Source organism: Hipposideros armiger, unplaced genomic scaffold (genome assembly GCF_001890085.2).
Source record: "Hipposideros armiger isolate ML-2016 unplaced genomic scaffold, ASM189008v1 scaffold_212, whole genome shotgun sequence".
NCBI lineage: Eukaryota > Metazoa > Chordata > Mammalia > Chiroptera > Hipposideridae > Hipposideros > Hipposideros armiger.
Window position 1 is genome coordinate 2,399,485 of NW_017731562.1, and position 24,138 is coordinate 2,423,622.

The 24,138-nt window shown below is 35.7% G+C and overlaps 1 protein-coding gene across 2 annotated transcripts in view; it reads right to left on the minus strand.

Annotated features, from left to right (window-relative positions):
- The window catches only part of SESTD1 (SEC14 and spectrin domain containing 1), a 97,260-nt gene that overhangs the window by 55,307 nt on the left and 17,815 nt on the right, over positions 1 to 24,138 (minus strand). The window contains exons 1-5 of one of the 2 annotated variants that reach the window (XM_019654028.1): positions 13,954 to 13,973; positions 12,362 to 12,441; positions 9,440 to 9,548; positions 4,872 to 4,962; positions 1,483 to 1,596 (exon numbers count right to left, since the gene is read on the minus strand). In XM_019654028.1, the coding sequence (XP_019509573.1) occupies positions 1,483 to 1,596; positions 4,872 to 4,962; positions 9,440 to 9,548; positions 12,362 to 12,416 (369 nt within the window). In that variant the 5' untranslated portion in view covers positions 12,417 to 12,441; positions 13,954 to 13,973. Of the gene's footprint in view, positions 1 to 1,482; positions 1,597 to 4,871; positions 4,963 to 9,439; positions 9,549 to 12,361; positions 12,442 to 13,953; positions 13,974 to 24,138 lie in introns of those variants that run through there. The other variant, XM_019654027.1, reaches the window with a different exon arrangement.

Below are 24,138 nucleotides of genomic sequence, written 5' to 3' on the forward strand. Positions count from 1 at the left end.
ACAAAGTAACCAGGGGAATTTGAAGCCTGTGGCACATTGAGGAAAATGATAGCAACAACGAAAGCCAAAGCCAACTCAACTCCTGGCTAGACCAACCAACCCTTCCCTTGCCCCACGGAAAGCCTTGCAAAAGACAAGATGGACCCATGTGCAGGCACAAATGATTTACCTCAGTCTCTACTGTCCTAAACTAGGTATTCAACTTCTAACAAAACAACAACAAGGCATACAGAAAGCAAGAAAGAAAATAACCCACTGTGGTGCATCCACACAATGGAGTATTGTTACTCAGCAGTACGGAAGAACTACCAGTACATGCGACAACATGGAGGAATCTCAAATGCAAATGCATACATGAAGAAAGCCAGATTAAAAATGCTACATACTGTCTCACTGCATTCATATGACATTCTAGAAAAGGCAAAACTTTAAGAACTGAAAATAGATCGGTGGTTGTCAGAGGCTAAAGATAGAAGAAGTTGACTACAAAGGAGCACAAGGGAATTTTTGGAGTGATGAGGTATTTCCTAATTTCTTGATTGTGCTGGTGGTTACATAGCTCTTTGTGTGTGCCAGAACTCTCAGAATTGTACACTAAAATGGATGAATTTTATTGCATGTAAATTATAGCTAACTTTTTTTAAGTGAAGAAAAAAAAATCACATGTTTTTAAAGACATTTCAAGCTACCTCATTTGAGAATTAACTGGGCTTTCTTAACTCTTTCTATCCAAGACACCTTAGTGACCTTTCATCCAAACCAAAAGTACATTGACTTTATTGAAAATAAAAATGACTTACAGTATGGGCAAGATCCAAAATGAGTCTTCAGTGTCTGACTCTCGTAAGCATTCCAAGGCTCTCTATTCTACAGGGGAAGGGTTGGACTTTGTACCTGCACTGCTTCCACACTTGAACCAATACAAAGTTTAGTATCTTTCTAATCTCCTACTGGAAAGCTGGGATTAATAGATTGTGCAAGGGAAAATACGACAGAATTGTTTAAATTTGTCCATCTTCAGCCTTCTTTCTGATCTACAATAAGAGGTACTTTCACGCAAGAAAAGTGAGAGAGAGAGAGAGTAATGTCAACAGGAAAGGATGGAAAATGGTGTTCAAGCATCAAAACCAAACCAGATACTAAAAAATAATCATTGCTATATCATATAAAATATGCTTTGACTTCAATTTCAAAATGTCTAGGATTTCCTAGTATTAGTTACATGTCCCCTTGGTAATACAATAAAATTTTTTTGAATAAAAAGTTTCTACTTATTCAAAGGAGTTAACAAAGGATCATAATTCACCCACCAAGTATCTGAATGCCGGCTACATACTAATCATTGCTTAGGCAATGATTAAGCATTGTTTAGTATCCAAAGCTGAACAAACAAAATAATACCAGCAAAATACTGTTTTTAAGGATATAGCACACTTCCGTTTTCTGTTTTTTATTATTTATTTTTAAATAGAGTATATTTACCTCAAAGCCAAGTCTATCCTTTTCTTTCCAAAAACAAAAATGTGTTACTTTCTTATCCCAGAATTCATCTGGCTTCACCACACAAACTAGGGACACCTCAGCTGGAACAACATTCTATAAAATACAGAAAAATAATGAATTTATACATTTAAAATGAATAATTTATCAAAGTTATAAATTACTAGATATTCATGATTAGGCTGAGTAATTAAGAGACCTATGGAAAATAATTAAAATAATGAAGTAGAAGAAAATACTCCAAACCTCAAAACATACATGGCAATAAAGAAATACTTGAAAGACAAGGTGATTTAGAAAAGATTTCAAGTAATCAATGTAATATAGGTAGTAGATGTGAATTATTTTTCTGTTTTACTGAATCTCTCTAACAGCAACATATATAAACTGAAAGACAATTGTTATTTGAATAATTATTAAATTTGGCTTTTCTGTTATGAAGAAAAAGTTTTCTAACATAATCATCTTGGAGAAATTCTTCCAATAATGTAAAACTAATTCTCTCACAAAATAAGTTTCTTATTGGCCATTATACAAAGAAGCCAAGATTCTGCATAATTACTAACTTTAAGAAGAGGACAAAGCTAATCTTTGACAAACACAATTTCACATTTACTAGATATGGTTATTCATATTACCTAAAGAATGAAAATTAACATTTATTGTGCTAATAAATATTCCATGTATATTTTACATGAGCCCCTTAATCTATCTTTATTATATATCTTAAATTTGCCCATTTTTATTACCTGTATTGCTAATATTCCAAAATAGTCAGCCTTTTGAAATATCCTCTTAACAGGCCTCCCTGCTTCATATTTTCTCATGCTCAGAATAAAAGTCAACCCCTTACTGAGGCCTAGAATAAAGCCCTCCAAGTAAATGTGAAATTGTATTTGTCACAGGTTATTTTGTCCCCTCTTAGCTCCCTCCTCTACCACAGCTATGCTGACTGTCTTGCTGCTCCTGGGATGTAAAAAGTCTGTTCCCACCTCAGGATTTGCCCTTGATATTTCCTTTGTCTGGGATGTTCTTTGCCCTATACTAAGAGTGCTCTCTCAGTTTATTAGCATTCTACTCAAATACTCCCTCTTCACAGGCCTTCCCTGAACACCCTATCTAATAATAATAAACTATGTAATTATAATAATTATTATTAGAGAAAAATAGAAAACCTTTTTATTCAAAATGTCATTGGGCACATCACAAATCTAGTGTCCCCTGCAATGACTGGGCTGTGAATAAGATAAGTAAAATAAATTCAACAGTATCAAAACCTTTATCAGGGTAGATCGAGGTTTATTCATATATTGACTTGTGAAAGATTATTATTTCAAAATCATTAAATATTAATGCTGTGCAAAACAAGAGAAACCAAACCACCCATTTTAGAGAGTTATTAGTTATAGGCAGAGCCGGCATTAAGCTCTGGGCTCCCAAACAACTGGTACCAGCACCTTTTGAAATAAAAGGAGTGAATGACTTTGTAGGTAGAAACTGTTTCACTAGGAGTAAACAACAGTCCATTGCAACTTCTGAAAATGTTATTAATAAATCCAAAAGTTGTTAAAATACCTATCAGAAAAGAAATCGCAAGAGGGGATTAAACCATCCATTGATTGTTCTTCAAAACTGCCACTGATCAAAGTCCAGTTCAAACAGCAAGTCCCAAACAGCTCATCTGTGACACAGTTGAATGACAGGATGAAAGGAAGAACACAAGGTCATAATTAATGGATTTCTCACCTAATAGTTATTTTAACAACTTTTACAGAGAAGAGTTATCTCCAGGGTTTGGAATATAAATTGCTGGGTATATGTTAGACAGAAAGTTATTAGGGGACATCAATCTGTGCTCCCTTAAACACTGATCCTCTGGAGACGATGTCCTTTTCAACCCAAAGGAGTGATTCCAACGATGAAGGTTTAGAACAGTTAAGAATGCAGTAATGGGTAGATAATTTGGGGACCGCCTCAGGTACATCCCACTGGTAAATACACACTTTGGAAAGGACAAAGCCAATACCTGGGCTTGGGCTGTACTAAGTTCCAATCAGGGCTCTTTCCCACAGTCACTAGGAGAACGTGGCTAAGTTATTTAAAACCCCTGAGCCTCGTCAACTTTTAGGGGTAACAGAACCTGCTTCTCAAGATTGTGAGGATAAAATTAAAGGAGATAATTTATACAGCAAGCTCAGCACAGGACTCGAACCCTATTACACACTAAAACTAAAAATATAAATTGCCAGTTCCCACCCACTGAATCCTTTTCTAATTACCCAAATAAAAGATATGAAATTCAGAGTCATTCTCCTTAGTTATCATTTGAAATTTTTAGTTATATTCCTTTCCACAAAACTCTGAAGCAGCTACCAATTACTTCCCAATCCACTTAAAATTCTTGATCTTTCTTTCAATATCACTGATATTTACCTAACTGAATGTTCACTATCCCATGTAACTGCCAACTTTTATTTCCACCAAGCTGGCCTGCCATCAACTCCCTTCAGGGTATTTGCTTCTTTTTTGAGCTATCACTAAGTCAGTTTCCCTGCCAGAATGCCCTTTTCACTTTCTTTCATATCATCTCTTTTGTTTAACTCACATAACTTTTACCTTCTCTAGAAGCCCTTCTGAGGAAACCCAGGTACATAAGAGTAATCTGACCCCTTTCAATCACCTAAATGTTTTATTTTTCGATTTCAGATCACAATATCCTCAATACCCTTATAATATATCAACAAATGTTTACTAAGCACCTACTACATGCAAGGGATTAAGGAAACACTCTGTGAGGAACACAAGGAGATATAAAACACAAGACTAGAATCAGATCAGGGACTGTGTAATTGCAGCTGTTTATTAAACCCTAACTGGTGAGCTGCTCAAGTCCACAGGGATGCAGCTGTTAAGTAATTACTTCCGGATTAATAATAAATAATAAGACATCTTGAGTCCTGGTGCTTTGGGAAGGGACGAGAGGGACAGAAGAGGGAGACCTGTCCAAGCCGCCTGAGAAGCATTTTCAGACTAGACGTACCCAGTCCTGCTTCCTACCTGTAGTATCAGTGAGTCTGATCAAGTGAGCCCTCACATTTTAGACTCACTGGCCTACTTGCTTAAATTACTTAAGCATGACAGTATTTTCGATTATTTACAAACCTTTAAAACAGGGCTGAAATTTATTTTACTACTTAAAAATCAAACCTACAAGAGTTGAATTAATATATCAGTCCAACAGTGAGATGTGCACTTCAAAGCTCAGTCATTGCTGAGAAGGTTGGGCACAGTCCAATAAATGAAATACATTTGCCATTATCACCTCATCTGTTGCTGTAAAGTGATTTCATGATAGTCAAAAATAAAATTACCTGTAGCATTAAGACTACTGTTTTCACCACATTCCACTGTGATTTTCTGCCATCCACAATCACGGTAAATCCTCTAGCCTTACACTTTTCACTGAAACGAAACAAAACTACAAATATTAAAACAAGCTTCATATTTTATTCTTCATAAACCTAAATAAAGTTTACATCTTAATCATATACGATGCAGCATTAATCTCACTTGGTTTGGTTTGCACTGTCAATAAATAAAATTCTTCAGAGTATCCTTTCAGTTTTCCCAAGCTATTTACTTATTTCAAAAAATATTGAGAATTTACAAGCTAATTTGGCAAGAAAATTACTCTAAAAGCATGGCAGTCACTGTCTCAGAAAGAGAAGAAATCAAAGCAACATTCAAATAGTGTCACTACTCTCTCAACTTCTTCGTCTGTAAAACGGGGTCACAGAGAAGTCAGTAACTAATTACTGCCTAATGTGTGTGTACGTCCTGTCTCTTCTTTCTGCCAGAAGCATAAGCTTAAGGCTTGTAAAGTAATAGTATAAAACAGGTAGAAAATAAAGTAAGCTATTATTAAACCACTGGAAATGGGCTTATATTCTTGCAGGGAAATTTAATGAAATGAGGCAGCATTTGGTGCATACAATAATTCACAGCTTGAATACACAAAGTCTGACCCACCTCTGCTCTCATTTTTGCATTTTCAGTCACTTGACCAGGAAAACATTATCTTGAGTATTGAAAAATGCTATATATTATTGTTATATATTATATTTAATCATTCGAGTATTGACTAAACACTTCCCAGAAGCCTAGTAAAATGTAACAACTACATGAACAAACTCCATCCTAAAGACCAAAACTACATAGCTTTATTATTATTATTGTTTTCTTATCAAATTCATTTGATGCAAGGATCTCAATTGCCCTCCCTCCACAGTGGAAGAAACTACAGCTATATAGGGCAAGGATTTGATAGTGAAACTGCTCCCCACTCAAAGTTCTCCCAATTGTATACATTAGAAGAAAGATAAACAGCAGATCCTTCCCTGAGATTTAAATTCAACAGTCTAGGAGATTTTACCAACCCTCCCCTACTCCCTCCAAGAATTCACATGAGCCTCAAGAGGGTTCTTGCAGAAGTGATGTCCAATTCTACTGAAAAACAGTGGGGTCACAAGAGTGAGGATGACTTAGAAGACCAGGCTAAAGATTTAGAAGAACCTCTGTAGGCAGGGACAAAAACTGAGCTTCCAAAAAAAAGAGAGAAGTGTTCAAAAGGTGAGGCAAATTGAATATGTCCATATAAAAAACTTGCACACAATGTTCACAAAAGCAAAATTCACAATAGCCAAAAGTAGAAACAACCAAATGCTTATCAGCTGATAAATGGAAAAACAAAATGTGGTAATCCATATAATGGAATATTATTCAACCATAATAATAAAGTACTGATACATGCAATAATATGGATAAACCATAAAACTATTATGCTAAATGAAAGAAGCCAGACATAAAAGCCCACATATTGTATGATTCCATTTATATGAAATGTCCAGAATGGGCAAATCCATAGACAGAAAGCAGATTAGTGGCTGCCATGGGCTGGAAGGAGGGGAGAATAGGAAATGACTACTAATGAGTATAGGGTTTCTTTTGGGGCTGATAAAAATGTTCTGAAATTAGCAAGTGTCATGGTTGCACAACATTGTGAATATACTGAAAACCACCAAATCTTACACTTTCAAATGTGATGTTTATGGTATGTGACTTATATCTCGATAAAAAAAATGTTGAAGTATTCTATTTTTGCATTACAAAATAAAAGACCCACTAAGTATTCTTTGGGGAGAAAAAGTTAGTCATACAATGAGCACTTCTGGATTGGCAACAGCATGTCAAGGCTTGCTGGGGGGACCAAATCTGACATCTAACTGCTGGATGGGGGATCAGGTAAGGAGAAAATTCCTGGAGTTCCCAACCAACAAGACATTTAGGAAGACCACTACGACTCAGGGAGGGCACAAGCCCAAGAGACCAGCCTAGACAGGGTAACTGGCTGTTGAATAGTCTTCAGAGAAGTGGCAGCAACTCAGGGCCTTCCAATGCATTATGGGAGTTTGCAGGAGGGAGAGCTAAAACAGTGCCGCCCAGTGGAGGGCCTTCCCTGGCTAGGCCTAGAGCCAAGAAAAGTATGCCACCCCCATAACGTAGTACTTCCTTGTCACTGGCATCTGCATGTGTGAGGTACAGGTTACACAACCCTTTTGTTAAAGAAGTTTTACAAAAACAAAGCATTTATATTTCAAAGCACATTCTAAATTAATCTGTATATTAAGACTAAGAACGTAATGAAGCTTGCAAATACCATCTGCAGTGATCTTAAGGGCATAAAATACTCTAAATTTATCTTTTAGGGTTCTTAAAAACACCCTTAATCATAATTTTCTCACATTTTACTAAGACAGATAATGAAAATACCCACAATCCAAAGACACTATTTGTGAATTGTGATCTTTCTATTACTTGAAAGGAATAATTTTTATTTTTTTACTTCTTTCCTACAAATGAAGTGATGGTGTAAATTATTTTTAACAACATACTTAATTTAGAAGCATGTTATGTCCTTTACAGAGGGGAATGCTGGAGGAGCTGAAGTGCTATATTAATAAATTCCTATACTACCATTAACATGTTTATATTTTAAAACCACAACCAAAAATATCTTTTAAAACCCTAACTCCCTGTTCCTACTCTGTTAAGAGCCTTTCAAGGGTGAGGTGACTGAGTTAAAACATTAAAAAAAAAAAAAAAAAAGAGGCCCCTTAACAAAATCACTCACTGTGACCAGGAAGAGCTTGCCAATGGGTTCAGCGTTCTATAGTGCTTCACTAACTTCTTTGATTATAACTAAGGGTTCCTTCTCTTCCACTCATATAGCTCGGCTTATAGTTTTATACTGGCAGTCATTTCACTTATGCTTTTATTATAATTACTTGTTTGCAATTTATCTTCATTAGAAAACATGCTTCCAGAAAGCAATATTATCGTACTGACACCTTGGCAGCTTCGAAGCTTCTAGCTCTGTGCTTTAAATACAGAGGGCCTTTAAAAATGTTAGATGACATAATCACATCACTCCTCAACCAGAATGCAAGAATGGCTTTCCTCCTCGTTCAGAATTGAAGCAGTTACCATGGCCTGCAAGGTCCTCCATGATCTGACTCCAGACTCTCTCTCTGACGGCTCTAACTCCTTCCCTCTCTCAAACTGCTCCGACCACACCAGCCTACTAGCCAATCCCACATCATGCTGAGCCTGTTCCTGCCTCAGGGCCTTTGCACTTACTGCTCCCTCTGTCTTAAATGCTCTTTCTTAAATGCTCTTTCATCAGGTATCTGTAGGGCCTGCTCCTCACTTCAATCATGTCTAGTAAAATATTACCTTATCATTTTGTAAAATATTGCCACAACCCCCTTCCCAACCTATCACTCTCTTAACTCTTTTCACACTCTGTTTTCATAGCACTCAAGAGCGTCCAATACACTGTGTACTTATTTGCAGTATTCGTTTGACCATTAGGAAATAAGGCCCATAAGGGCAGGGACTGGGTCTGCTTTGTTCACCCATTTCCTCAGCACCTAGAACAACAAGGAGCTCACTGTAGGACATCACATACAGATTTACTGAGTGACCAAAGACTTATGACCTTAATGTCTGTGTGATTTTTGGCAAGTCATTAAACCTCTGTGTTCTGATGTTTCTTCTAGAACATAAATGACTTCTTTTACAATTAGGAATAACTGGCTTAAAATCCAAATTTGAATTAAAAAAAATTTCAAAACTTGAGAAAAATGGGAAGGTAACTTCTGTAGTTGCTGGACCTCTACAAAATCAAGAATAATCTGTAGATTTTTTTCAAAATTCTAATGCCTGGGGTCCACCTCCGAAGACTGTGATCCAGTTGTTTCGGGGAGGCCTACTCATCAGACTTCAGCCCCCAAATATTTATATGGGAGAGGAAGTTGGGGAGGGAGGTTTTTTGTTTTTACTGTTGCTGTTAAGTGGTGGGTAGGCTCGAGCAAACAGAAAGGTTTAAGTCTTGTCTTCACCCAAGAAATATAAAAATTAAAAACACAAGAACCTCTGAATTAAAATATGCATTTTTGCATTTTTTAAAATAAAAATGTTTTAAACTCCTAACAGCCTTCACTCACTATATTAAAACCTACTGATGTATTTATAGCTCTTTAGTGAAATTGCTAACTAAATAAAAGATGTTTTTCTGCTGAATTCACTTCTCTAAGTTTTCTCAAGTTGCATGATATATAGATGCTCAATCTTTGTGTTGCTTGAAAGTTGACAGTACATACTTTTTGGAAATCTATATCATATTATTTAGTGCATCAAGAACATAAAATAAGCATTTTATCTGCTGTGGTATCACAAATTATTGATCCTGGTATTTTTAACTATAATTTCACTGCTAATAAAAAGAGATAATATAGCAAAGTGTTTTTTAACAATAGCAAGAATCATTAGTAGTGAATGAAAACATACTGAGATTTAAGAAAAGACACCTTAGAGTCACCTTGGAATGCTGAGCAGGTAGTCTAAGGTGACACTCAGCTCATCCATATTTGTCTGTTCCAAGCATAATGGAATTGTCAGAATGAGGCCACTTCGTCTGTCCTTCCCTCCTATTAAGGAAAAAATAAATTTAACATGTAACAGATATTAAAGCACTAAATGACTATATATTTGGAGCCAATGTTACTGAAACAATTACAAGTTTAAGACATCAAGGAACAATCTAATGGCTGTTTATTTTATGTATTATAAATGATTATAGTAATATAGCAAAATTGTGTAATATTTAGAAAAAAATAAGAGTAAAAAAATTCACCCATGAAACCTTCACTTAAACATAGCAATTACCATTTTGTTTATTCTTTTTCCATTTAGTCTGCTTAACATAATCAATTCATCAAACATCTATTGTGTGCCTACCACAATAAGCATTTACAAGTAAAATTTAAAAAAATTTTAATCAACCTAAGAAGAAAAGCTTTACACTGTAAAAAATACCCGTTTGAAACATGACAGTTTATTTGCTAGGCTATGTTGTACAAAATATATAAAACATTATAAAAAGGGATTAAGAAAATGGAGCAAATGATAAGAGCTGTGATAAATGTGGAAAGTTTCCTAAAAAAGTTAAGACTTAAGAAAATGAGTAGAATTCATAAACCAAGTCAAAAGAGCATTCTGTGACAAGTAACAATCTAAGTGAACTCACAAAGGCCAGCTAGGCATTCTTTGTTTATGAGAGCCCTGCCCAGCTGAGAAGACGTATGGGATCTGGATATACATGTGGAAGCCTGAAAGCTAGGTGGTGGAACGAACTTACATTTCATGTATGTTCAGGCCCTCTTCAATTTTCCATAAGCATTAAAATGTACCAATACTTTTACATACACACATAGCATCTTTGAAAGTTCCCCACATGACTGACTTTGACACTGAAGCCCATCTTCTGGCCCAACTGATATTTATAGCTGTTTTAGAAGAAGCTTAAAAACCAGCAAATACTAAAGGAAACAATTCTTTATGATCTAAAAGGCATGAAGTGAAAAACAACTCCTATGAGTCACATGAACACAATTCATGATGTACCAACCATATATGATCTCCTTTTATCAAGTTAACCATATAAATTACTGAGATTCAACTACGTTGCTTAACCTCAATAAATGGAAATTTCAAATGGTTCAACTTAATAGACTTAAACTGTATATGTTTTTTTGTTTCAAATACAGGTTTTATTAAAAAAAAAAAAAGAAGAAAGATTGCACCCTTGGTTTTCAAACTGTATCCTCTGAATGACTGTTGGTCTGAAAAGTTTTTCTCTATTATTCAAAAAGTTTGAAAATTACTGGTTAAAATAACTGCCACTCTATATAGGAAGTCAAGAGTGGTGGACTAAAAGATGTTTCATTTGCTCCTCAAAAAAACATTATGCTTTACCCCTGCATTTAACCAAATCCGAAAAAAGGCTCTCATATCTGAACTGGGGCATTCTGACCCACTGTTAAATTGTGTTCAGAGGGCAGGTCTCACATTCAGAACTACATTTAACCTCATATCCTCAATTTTCACTAAAAAGCAATAAAATAATCACCATTAGAAACACAAAAGAGGGCAGAAGCCAATAGGAAAGTGACTTTCAAGACAGGTATGGTCAACAGGGTCAAATGCTGCATAAAGACAAGTGCCATAAGAACACAAAAATGTCAGTAATAAAGATTATAAAAGAATAATAATATCCACTCTCCGTAACACTGCAGGCAAATAGGCATTTTGAAACAATATTCTTAAAGGGCAATCTATAAAACCTAACACAAATTTAGATATAAATTCTCTTTAACACTTCCACTTATAGAAATACATACTGTTGAACTTGTACAAAATGCACAAACTGTGAATAAGAATGTTTCCTAAAATACCAATCATATCAGAAAACAATGGAAAAAAACGTAAGTATCAGCTGGTAAGGGAAGTTTTTTAAAAAAAGGAAAACACATTAAACATGGAAACAATGATGCTAGTGGACAATATCTTATTTGTCCTTTATAATCTACACTAGAAAAACATGCCAATTTACAGAGAGAGATATAATATACTTTGAAAAAAAGGACATTCACAGCCTAAATATCAAGACAATTCTGATAGGACCTTCTGATAGGACCTAAAGAGAATAAGAAAAAAAAAAAAATCAAGATACTAAAATCCAAATAATCCTCAACAGGTGGGCCACAGTACCTATTCTAAAGCATGTGAAAATTTACTCAGTGATCCAAAATTTCAGAAAATCGCCACACACAATGTACCATACCACTGCTCTCACACTAGTAAAATCTCTCGCAGCATCTCTCTGGCTCTTGTTAGCTGACATCGATTTTGGGCTCATAACTGAAGGTAAATTCAAGCCTGTATAACTGAGTTCAAACGGTAAAACCTGAAAACCATGTAACTGGCATTTCATAACTCTTCCAGCACACTGAAACTTTCTCAGAGGAAGACAGCAGACAAAAGCTAGAAAGACAAAAGCTAGGATGCTTTTGAAGACAAAAGCTAGGATGCTTTTTCTTCAAAAACTAATCATAAAAACGAATTACTCTATATTTCAGAAACAACTATTTAGATGTCGGTTAGTTAGTTCATTATTCTTGGCCTGTGTTATTTCATTTTTATATAAGAAGTGAGACATCATGGCATCTACCTTGTGGAGGTCATTTAACCAAATTACAGAACAGAATAAAAACTGGCCTATCAAGAAACAACAGAGGCAGAGCTGGCTCACCCAGCTATCCATTCTGATTAAAAGGTGTCTCAGAAGTAACTTTGAAACAAAACCTTCATAGAAAAATGAAATGCATTTCTGTCAAATTTTTTTTTAAAGTTTAAACAAATTTACACATCAAACAATCCTAATTTTAAGGAGAAAACATACCTGAAAGGAAGGCTAGTTTTTTCTTCAGAATGGGTAATATTACTGAGGCCTCCATTTTACTCCAGTAAACTTCCGCACTTCTGAAAACAAAGAAAGTTAAATGTCAACTACAAGATGATAATTACCCTATGAAATATATACTTATGGTGGCTTATACCAGGCTCTCTCAATCTCAGCATTGCATACATTTTGAGTCAGATTTTTTTTTTTTAAGGAGCTGTCCTGTGCATTGTGTAATATTTAGCAGCATCCCTGGCCTTTCTCCATTAAAGTAGCACTCCCCCTTTCCAGTTGTGACAACCACAATGTCTCCAGACATTGTCAAACATCCTCTGGCAGGCAAAATCACAGCCAGCTGAGAATCACTGGCTTAACTGCTTTTCAAAGCAATACTCTCGGGCTAGAACAGTGCCTGGTACATGACAATAACTCAATAAACTATTTATTGAATAAAGGAATGAATAATTAATCAATCAAATAGGTAATCTACTCTCTATTGCTCTCCTTATTAATTATACAGCTTGATTCCAAGTATCTGATTCTTTCAGTTCCACTATTAAATGGCTTTCTCTGACTTCTCGTAAATTTTGCTTCTCCATAAAACATGGTAACACATCTGTTCATGTTTACCATATCTTTTTCTTTATTTTTTGTTTTATTTTTTATTTTTATTAGTTTCAGATGTACAAAACAAGGTACTAGACATTTACACCCCTCACAAAGTGATAACCCACTCCCCCAATCTACTACCCCTCTGACATCTCTTAATACACTGTTTCAATTTTTGCCCCCACTGTTAACTGTCTCCATCACTCCACATTTTGTACTTTTAAATTCTTCAAGGAACAAATATGATTAGCCCAGTTGATCTTAGCCCAGGCCATACTTCAATATTCTTGTTTTGGTTTCCTAGTGTCCCGTCGGCCACAGCCAGGGGTTAAGGCTAAATATGAAATGAGACTATCCATATAGTAACGGCTAATGGCAAGAGAGCGTCCCTTAAAAGGGAGTTGAGCATGGCAGGCACTGACCAGCCCTGTATACTACCAAAACAGGATTTCGAGAATAGCAGGACCTTTAAAACAAGAAAACCAAACGTTCAATTATATTATCCACTATACTTCGTTTTATGTTTTAGAGAGTATTCTCCAACATATTTTATTCCTCCTTTCCCGTCCCATTTCACACCCACCCACCATCATAATATATAGTGACAGTTCCTTGGAGTAAGTACACCATGAAATTGCAATGGTAATGAAGGCACACTTTTTTTTTTAACAGTCTCCTCTTTTTTTAATTGAGATATAATTAACATATTATTTTCAATATGTACAATATATTGATTTGATATTTGTATATAGTTCAAAGTGATCATTACAGTAAATCTAGTTAACATCTGTCACCATTCGTAGTTACAAAAAATTTTTCCTGTGATGAGAACATTTAAGACCTACTCTCTTAGCAACTTTCAAATATGCAATACAGTGTCAACTATAGTTGCCAGAAACCATACTCTTGAAAATAATTTTCTAGCAGAGTAGAAAATATGACTTTCTATATGAAAGCATATTACTTATTATGCAAACACTTACTATGAACCTATTTCATTTCAGGTACCGCGCTATCAGCTGGAGCTAAAAACTCAAGTCACAGCCCTGCCTTGAAAAAAAAAATGTAGTTTAAAAAAAAAATCCAAGATGTTAAGAAGAAAATGTAGTCTTAATATTTGTTAGACAATGACTAAATAAACAAAACTCCTTGAAGTATATATTTTACAGTTTTTGTGTATACAACTTAAAAAAAAGACCATTACTTGTACCTGTCTATAAAGAATACAACCTGTCAAACTAAATATGATATATTGTTGTCAACATATATACTTGAATATTTGTTTACAATTTATTCATTCATTTTTGTTCTACATCAGCCTGGGCTAGCATACGATCAGTAGGAAAAGCTCACATTTTACATTTTTAATCTAAAACCAGTAGCATTTCATGTTTCCAGATCAATATCTTGACCCGATGAGTTTGTTATTCAGCTCTACAAGAACCAAAATGATAAAAAAGTAATTTAAAGTAATGAGAAATATAGGTTTTGGGGTGTGTGGGTCAAGATCAAATGAACTGGTGGATAAAATATGAAGCTGGTAAGAGATGAAAGCTGTAATGTTTACTCTTTATATCTCCCTCCCGTCTCGAGTCTCTATCAATCTCTTTCACTGTTGTTATAAAAGCGATGGGTAATGAAAAATAATGGTTACTGTACCACTAGTAATTTTAGTTTTTTCAAACGTTAGCACAGCCATAAAACAAAACAAAAACAAATGTGCCTATCTCTGGTTGTCTTATGTTTATCATAAGTGGTAGTTAAAATAATGTACAAAACACACAAAAATAGGAAAAATGTTGCAAAATATAACCATCCACTACCATCACAAAATGTTAAAAACACAAAGGTACCAGTTTCTGGTATCTTCCAATGGGATAGATGCAGATCATTATTTCTCACAAGCAGCAGCTTATTCAATCTAAAATACATTTGAGTAGAATATATTCTCAAACAAGGAATGAGGCCAATGGCAGGAATTTACTTGACATGAAGTACTCAACACTGGCAAGGAAAATACATTTTTAAAAAAACGTGTAAGTGAAGCAGGCTAAGAAGTAGAAGAATTAAACAATTCACATGTTTAACAAAAACATGTCATATTTCATATATGGTCATTTAAAATTACTTACTTTAAGTCACAATTTATTAAATTTATTAAATATAAAAGAGGCAGAAAGCCAGAGTTTATAGCAGATAAGGTGCCTTGGAGACAAGTGAATATAAAGAAAAACATGCAGCCATCAATGCATGATACCTTCAACCCAAAACAAGAAATACCTAAGTAAATTAATATCATTCCTAGGTGTAAATTAAATCCTACCTAAAACAGAGCCCTCTGACAGGGATAAAATTGAGAACTAGAAACATAGGGAGACTAGGTTTCAACTGGTATTTGAATCCATCTTCAAATATCCTTCCAAAGATCTTGGAGTTAAAAGGAGGAAAATTGGGTCAACCAAGTAGTTACATTGTTATCTTGTCTTCCAAAGAGCAGAGAGCAAGTCTTACTTTACCCTTGTATTTATTCACTCATTCACTCATTTAAAAAATCCATAAGCACCTACTAGATCAAGGCAAGGTTAGGTGTGGAAATGCCTGGTATTCACAAAATATGATAAGTGGACAGATAAGTGAATGAACAAATGAACAAACATACGAAACAAACAGTAAAACAAAACACTTACCCCAGGAATCCTAACATTTTCACAGCTACCTAGATGTCAACACCTTGTGGTGTGATCACAGGATCACATGCATGCTTTTCCTTAAAAGCAGCTTCTTCCAGCTTCTTTCTACTGGGACAGCCTCCTACAGATCCAGCAGCTACATAAATTGCTGGATGCTAAGAGAAAGGCAGGCCCATGATGCTGGAAAGATGAACATCAATGGGTGCCATCAATCAACGGGGAGCAGGGGATATGTTGAGCAGCAGGATAAGAGAATTGTAGGCCTTTTAATCAGGACTGGGCAAATGAGCATTCGTAAGAGATTGTAATTGATGATATGAGTGGGTGTACTGGCACTCCTCTCTCAGCAAGTATAAATCAACCAGTTTATTTGGAAAATTTAGTTAGGTTCTTCAGAGCATTTATAACAACCAGTGAAAACCCATTAGGATAGCCTAAGGCTAACTAAATCATCTCTAATAAGTCGACATCATGTAAACACATAATGCAATGAGCAAAATCAGAATGTGGGCTTCTCAGCCTTTTATTTCCAGAAGAAATACTGTCCTTACATTCAGATTAGAAATACCTTCAAATGTTATGAAAAGCAATTTTAGAGACTAACACAAACAAATGAACACCTGTACTCCATATGGGACTCACTCGTTCCTAACTGGGTTCATCACTCTACACATCCATACATAAAATTACACAGAAAATAAAATGCTATTCGACTTCAAGATAATACACCAGTAAAGCATATCAAGAGTTGAAAATTTATGTAATTTTTCTGTTATTGCAGCTGCCAGTGTATGATTATTAATCTGGTTTTACAACAATATTGACAGTTCGAAATGGAAGATCAACAATCCTTTTGGATAGATTTTAAATGAAAGTGATAAAATAATGGTTAACTTTCACCATAGTATAGGCCTATCCAAAACTGTAATTCCTCTAAATACAATTCAAAGCTAAAGTATCACCATATAACACAATTTTTATGGACGGATCAGGATCTAGTTTATTCAGTGAGGGAGGGAGAAAAGAAGAAAGGGAAGACGAGAAAGACTGAGTTTTCTATGAAAATATCAATAATCTACCTCAAAAGAAAATTCTACATTAAGGAGTCTAGTAGGGCATTAAAAGTTTTATATTGTATTTAAACCTCAAAAATTCAAGTCTACTGCTATCGGTAATGGCAGACCACCACTTAAAAATCCTTTTCAAAAATTACATAATAAGCAGCTGCCCCTGCACTACCCTCCCGCCCTTCCCCTTCTCTGCAGGAACCACTGACACTGCTGTTTACAAAGTCAGAAGCACAGGGCAGTCAGTCGCCTTTTAAGGACTTCCTCACCCTTCTAGCTATTCTACCAAACTCTGAGCAGCTGCAAACCTCCACTGTAAAAGGTCCAGCTTCAAAAATCCCTTAATTGTATGAATTTTTCAAACCTTTGTCTCTTCTCATCTGGGTTAATTTATTGATAAGTCCTCAGGAGTTTGGCTGCTTCTTCACCAAAACTGGGACAGCAAAAAGAACATGGAATACTGTTTTAGAAACGTGAATCAGGCTTGTGGAATTCCAGGAAGGTAAAGGTATTTCTGGTATTCTCAGCTGTAGAGTACCTCATGGCTAGAACTTCTCTACTTGCTGTTAGAGCGCTCTGCAATAAGCTCGCCACCCGCATGGCTTCGGCATCTGGGTCTTGCACTGAACTCCAAGAAGCCTGGGCCACTTCCTTCTCCAGGGCAATAGATGCGTCCACTGAGCTCCCCTGGCTGGGTAGGTCTCCCTTCATCAGCAGAGGAGGAAGCATGTCCAGTCATAATAATGTCATAAACTCAGACTCTAATTTCTAGATCTGAACCCCTCTTCACCTGCTGTAGGTGATTCCTGTCTTCCTGTTCATCTCAGAATTTCTCTAGGTCATCACCAAACCTCTTCTCTCCAGACCTTTATCCTAGAAAGAAGTGTTCCTCCTCTATCCTTGGCAAAGACATATATGCCTTCCAATGAGTTGACTGCAAACTAAATCCAATATTCCAGACATACAACAGTCTCATGGATTTGAACACAGGTTCAGGTATATTATCAAGTTCCTAATTCCAAATAATTAGCAAATTATTTAGCATCCAAATTTTACAAATACTTAGCATCCAATTGTTTATACGTTGGAAACCACACATATATTAAAGAGTGCTTTTGTTCAAATGAAATAATACATATATAACATTAATTGAAATTTTGGCACTATTAAGGCTTTTTTATTTATGTAATGTAAATATTTGGTACATACCATATAACACACTGGAGAAAAAAGTTAAAAAGAAGTGCAAAAAGGTTAAAAAATATTTAAGTTAACTAAATAGATGGAAAACTGTTCAAGATGTAGAAATAATTACAGTATTACCCAGGCAGAAACAAGCCAGTGGAACATGTGAAAGAGTTATTTTCCATCAGTCTAAAAGTCCCACTTAAATATAAAACAATGTGTATTATAATTTTTTAAATTTTTTCAGGTAAAACTACAAAAACAATACTGAACACACTGCAAATCCTTTAGCTACTGAAGTAACTGAGATGTCCCTTCACTATCACATGGAACAACGTAATATAAGACACAAATAGAAAGCTACTTACAGAGTGATCACCTCTATTTTCCCCTCACAAGGACTATTTACAACTAGCTATCTTTCCCAAGCAAAGACCTCCTCCACTGAAGACCTCTATAGAGCTCTGTCGCAAAGAACTGTTCCCCCTGAAAAGCAGTTTCATGTTGTGGTCAAGACCATGGCCTTGGAGCCAGGCTGTGTCCCTCCCTCACCCCCTCACCCACAAGGCTGCAGCACCTCACCAGCTAGGTGGTTTGGGCAATTCCTTTTATTTCTTTTATGATGATCACTGAACCTGAATCAGAGGCCTGAAGATTAGGTGAGCTAATGGCATGTAGTGTTTAGTACACTCCATGATAGTAAGCACTCAATAAATGGCATCTATTATTAGCAGTTAAATTTTCCTTCCTCCACTAATTACTGGTTTGTTACTACTGATTCCCCACTGAGGCCACAGCCAAAGCATTCCCACTAAGGCCTTCTTGGTCCAACACACCAAAATGGTTACAACCTCATTTATAAGTAACACATCCTGGCTTTTTTTTTTTTTAATGTTCCAAGATTAGTATTTCATCCTCAGCACAACATACAATTCTATTAATATCCCCCCTTTTTTTCTGATGACAAAACTGAGGTACAGAGAAGTAATTTGCCCAAGGTTATATAGAAATTAACAGATTTATAAATCACAGACTTAGAACCACAGACAGTATCTAATCCACTTTTTCATTTTGTTGACAAAGAACCTGTCTTAGTCCATTTGGGCTGCTCTAACAAAAATACCATAGAATGGGTGGCTTACAAGTAACAGAAATATACTTCTCGTGGTTCTGGAGGCTGGGAAGTCCAAAATGAAGGGATAGGGAGATTCAGTGTCTGCTGAAAGCCCACTTACTGACCCAAGGAGGGCCATCTGCCACATGTGTCCGCAATGGTGGAGGGGCAAGGGAGCTCTGGAGTCTCATATAACACGGATGGACTCCCAAGGCCCCGCCTCTATACACCATCATACTGGGAATTAAGTTTTCAACACATGAGTTTTGGAGGGACACAAACACTTAATCTAGAACAGAAACTGAGATCTAGAGACATAGATTTATCCTCTTAAGGCTGCAGAGCAAGTGAATAACAACATGAAACCCAGGCTCTGAAAACCCCGCACAGTGCTTCTCTCCATTATATTATGTTGCCACATAATAAAATCAAAATTAAAAACACATGGATAGCAGAGAGCCATTATTTCTTACATGTTATTTTTTAAAATAAATATGTCCCCACAAAAACTTACACACAGATGTTCATAGTATTATTTATAACAATCAAGACATAAAAATAACCCAAGGACCACCAATTCTGAACAGATAAACAAAACATGGTACATCCATATAATGGAATACTACTTGGCAATAAAAAAAAAAAGGAAGTACTGACACATGGTACACATAGACGAACCTTAAAACATTATGCTAAGTGAAAGGAGCCAGACATAAAAGGTCACTATTGTATTACTCCGTTTATATGAAATATCTAGAAAGGGCAAATCCATAGAGACAGAAAGTAAATTTGTGGTTCCCTAGGGCTAGGGGTAGGAGAATGACTATTAATGGGCACAGGATTGTTTTTTGGGGTGAAGGAAATGTAAAATAAAATTGTGGTGATGGTTCTGTAAATCTACTAAAAATCACTGAATTGTACACTTACAATGGGTGAATCTTATGGCATGTAAATTTTACCTCAATAAAGCTGTCAAAACATAATCTAAAAAATAAACAACAGAATTGCCCATTTTGTAAATCAGGAAAATCTGATTAAAAACGATGTGTACTTTAAGAATTAAAAAAATAAAAAATAATAATATGTAAGCAATATTTTTCAGAAAGTTTGTAAAATGAATTACATATGCTGAGCAATTTATCCCGACTTGCACTATAATTAGAACACACTGCTATGAAAGAACTTCAGCTGCAAAGACAAATTTCTTTCAACATTATACATTCTGGATGGGATAAAATTTTTAAAAAAAATAGACAAAATGGATTAAGTAGAGAGAAGGAGAGCTGAAGCAATAATGTTGATACCATTTTTATGTTCATAGATGCCCAAACTCACTATCACTCTAAATAAATTTGTGGTACAAAGGCAACTTAGATTTGCTTTTTATTTTTAACCCACAGTGAGATTTATAAACAAATCTCTTAGGGTATCTCAAAGTTTTCATACCAACACACATAAAGACACCCAAAATTTGATTAAAGATTATATGCTTATTTTCTTCAACAGTATCATGTTTTAAAACAAGTTTGCTTTTTGAGAAATCATAAAATGTTCCTTTGTATTAAAACAATATTAAGACTGTTCTGCATCCCCTAAAAATTAAAGGCTGAGGGTCACAGTATGCAGATCACTTTGAAACATCACCTACACTACACTAAAACTAGTTATTTATTTCCTTACACTTCCAAATAAAAACAACAATGACTAACATTATTGAGAATGTTCTATGTATAAAGCAGTACCCTAATCACTTTGTGTGCATTGTTTCATTTATGACACAACAATCCCGTGACGTTAGAATTACTGTTGTTATCATTTAACAGCCAAGGAAACAGGCTTGACATGAAGAGAAGTTAAACCTGTCCAAGGTCATGCAGCTCATAAATAGCAAAACTGGGACTTAAACCTAAGGCTGGGTCCAATATGTAAGTTACACTACTTCTCATGCTCTTGTTTAATGTAGTGACCTTTATTGTACTATGAATAATAAAGGTCTTTAAAATCTCTCTAATAAAATTATTCATTTCATTAGGTATGACATTAATTTATTAAAGAGTCCCTTTTAGGGCCGGCCGAGTGGCTCAGTTGGTTAAGAGCTCGCTCAAGAGTTTGAGTTCTGAGCAACAGCAGTTCGAGTCCTGGCCTGAGCTGAGCAGCCGCTGAGCTGCCAACAGGTGGCAGGATGGCTCAGCTAAAAAAAAAAAAAAAAAAAAAAAAAAAAAAAAAAAAAAAAGAGTCCCTTTTAGTGATGCATACTTTATTATTTACAAACGAAACATGTCTGGGATTTACATCAATAAAGGCATGGGGGATATACATGGAATAGGGCTGGACAGGTGTTGGCAATTGTTGCAAGTTGATGACAGGTAAACAGTGGTTCATTTTACTATTCTCTCTGATTTTGTATGTTTGAAAACATCGATGGTAAAATTAAGAAGACTAAATCTTTAAACATACCAATACTGTAAAAGAGGAAGCTACAATCCTTTCAAATTTTTTTGCACTTAGCAATATTTTCTTTATTTCAAAATCAAGATGAGACAGAGAATAAACTACACATAATTTTAAAATACTCACCTATTTGCCATCATATTCTAAAGTTCTTTATGAAGAGAGACCTGAGTATTTGGTCCCCATGTAAGAAGGCTGAGAGCGGGGGGGGGGGGGGAGCCAATTCTGACAAACACAATAACCGAAGACAGAAAAAAGAGGCAGGCAGGCAAAACCCCTGCCTCTGCTGCTTCGTTGGCACTGGAGATCTGTTCTGTCTCTTTAGGTCTTTCTCACTTTGTGAATGGAGTTATTTTTCTCAGCAGTCTCCCTCTCACTCTCACTCTCACCCTCACCATATTCTACTCTGTAAGTGACACAATAACTAAGGAAAGAAAAAGTATGCATTCACTGTGATGTGTGAACGGGAGTGGTTGGTCAGGACACCAGGCAGATCTCTTAGGTGAAAAAAACATCAATAAAGTATCACATTGCTGGACCCAGAAAAGAAAGTGAGTCCAAAGGTTTTTCATGGAACACATATTCATGCTTAAGAGCATGTTCCAATTTAATAACAATTTATTTTACCTATACAGTCAATAGAGCCAAAAAAGTTATTCCTGAAATTAAAGTAGGTGTTGGTTCAGTCTGTTAAACGTGTCTATTTGTTTCCTTGGGACAACGACTGGCACCTGCCCAATGGCACCATAAATATTCGTTGACTAAGCTCTCTTCTTATGACTCCGCCAGCTTTCTCTTTTAGGTGCCACTGGGCAGAATAACTAAGCAGCAAGAAAAAAGTAAGGGAAAAAAACCAAGTTTAGGTCATTTTAAACTTGACAAAGCACTGTGAATCAGAGCATGCATTACTCTGAAGAAAATATTAAATTACACAGTCCAGGGACCTTTACTGAAATATCTTGGGACCTGGCCCATCAGGATCATGAATGAAGAGAGGCACTTTATAAAGCCTTCTTTATGCTGAGCCAACTCTAACTTTTTGGCTTTTATAAATGGTTTACTTAACTTTACTACCTTTATAGTCTAAGTACATTTTTATTGTCTATATTTCAACACTTGGAAAAAGTTTCTATTTAACATGAACATTTTTCCATTGTCGGAAATTAAAACTTCACTTTTACTACAATAATCACCCCCTCCTCCACCTCAATTTAATATTTATAAATACTTCCAGCTCCTACTTGTCTCTTGCAATATTTAGATGAGTCCTGATTAGAACACCCATATCTCACTTGGCAGATTATCTGATCTGTAGAATCTATAAAAGAACCACATGAGAAACTCTGGGATTCTTCTAGACAATGAAAACCACGTTTTTACTGGCCAATATTTCTAATAATTGAGGCAATACCATGTCTGGCATTAACTAACACTGCAGTCTACAAGTTAGACTGTGAAAACAGCGATTAGAAAAAATTAGCAATTTTTGTAGGAACATGCAACGTACAAAATCATGTTCATAAATGAGAAACTATGGTGATTGTTAAATAATTTAACTTTAAAATAGGTTTTCTTGAAGTGACTACTGCCTCTAATACAATGCATACCAGTCAGGTAGGAGGCACCAAAGCAGGACTTCCTATTTTTAATGACTTCTGCGCTGTTTGTGGAGTACCTGAAAACCTAAAGCAACTTGCTTTACTTCTCACTCAAGTTTCAGTGCCTTAAGAGGGCCCTTTTTTAGCTTAAGCTCATTACATTGGCTTCAATGCTTAAAATTAAAGGGACCAAACCTAAGACAATCACCTTTCCTGAATCCCTTTCCTTATGATCCACCTCCCAGGACTCTACCATGATATCTATTAACCACTGAGGCAAACTGACACACAATCCTTTCCACCGTAAGAGACAATAAAGACATTCAACAAACTATACTTTGCTACAGGGACAGTGGGGACACTTGAATTAGTATTCTCCTAAGACCCCCTAAAACATCAGTCCTACTCACAGAAATGCAGAGCCATAAGCAATCTTCATCTATATAAAACTACTATAAAAAAATGAAATAAAAAAACAGGAAATTGATGGAAAGTACTATCCCCCAAACAACAACAAGACAGAAAACTTGAATGAATGTCCCGAACTGAATTTTATCTCTTTAAACAAGCATTTGGGAAATGAAAAAACACTCTGGATCAGAAATTTAAAACCTAAAAACAGAATGAACAAAAGCAAAGAAAAATGGAAGAAGTGATTGAACTCAGGTATCAGGAAAGAAAAAGAAGAAAAAGATAAAGGTCGTATCAGAATTGAAGATTAAATTACAAGATGGTCAAGAACAAATTCAAATAAAACAATAAAAAATACTGAAGGAAACAAAAAGAATCAAGAGAATGAAAATGAACTAATGAAGTAAAGATGGAAAGTTTTTTTTAATTAAAGATAGGCAAAGGGCCGGCCGAGTGGTGCGATGGTTAAGAACTGGCTTGGGATGCCAGAGGGCCGCGGTTCGGATCCCACATATGAGGGCCAGTGACACTGCCCTCCACAGCTAAGATGCTGAACGACAGCTCAACCTGGATCTGGGCTGCCGTGAGTCGCTGGCAACGGCGTAGGCTGCAGCCCCTGCTGCAGTGGGTTGCCATGGGCTACCGTGTGTAG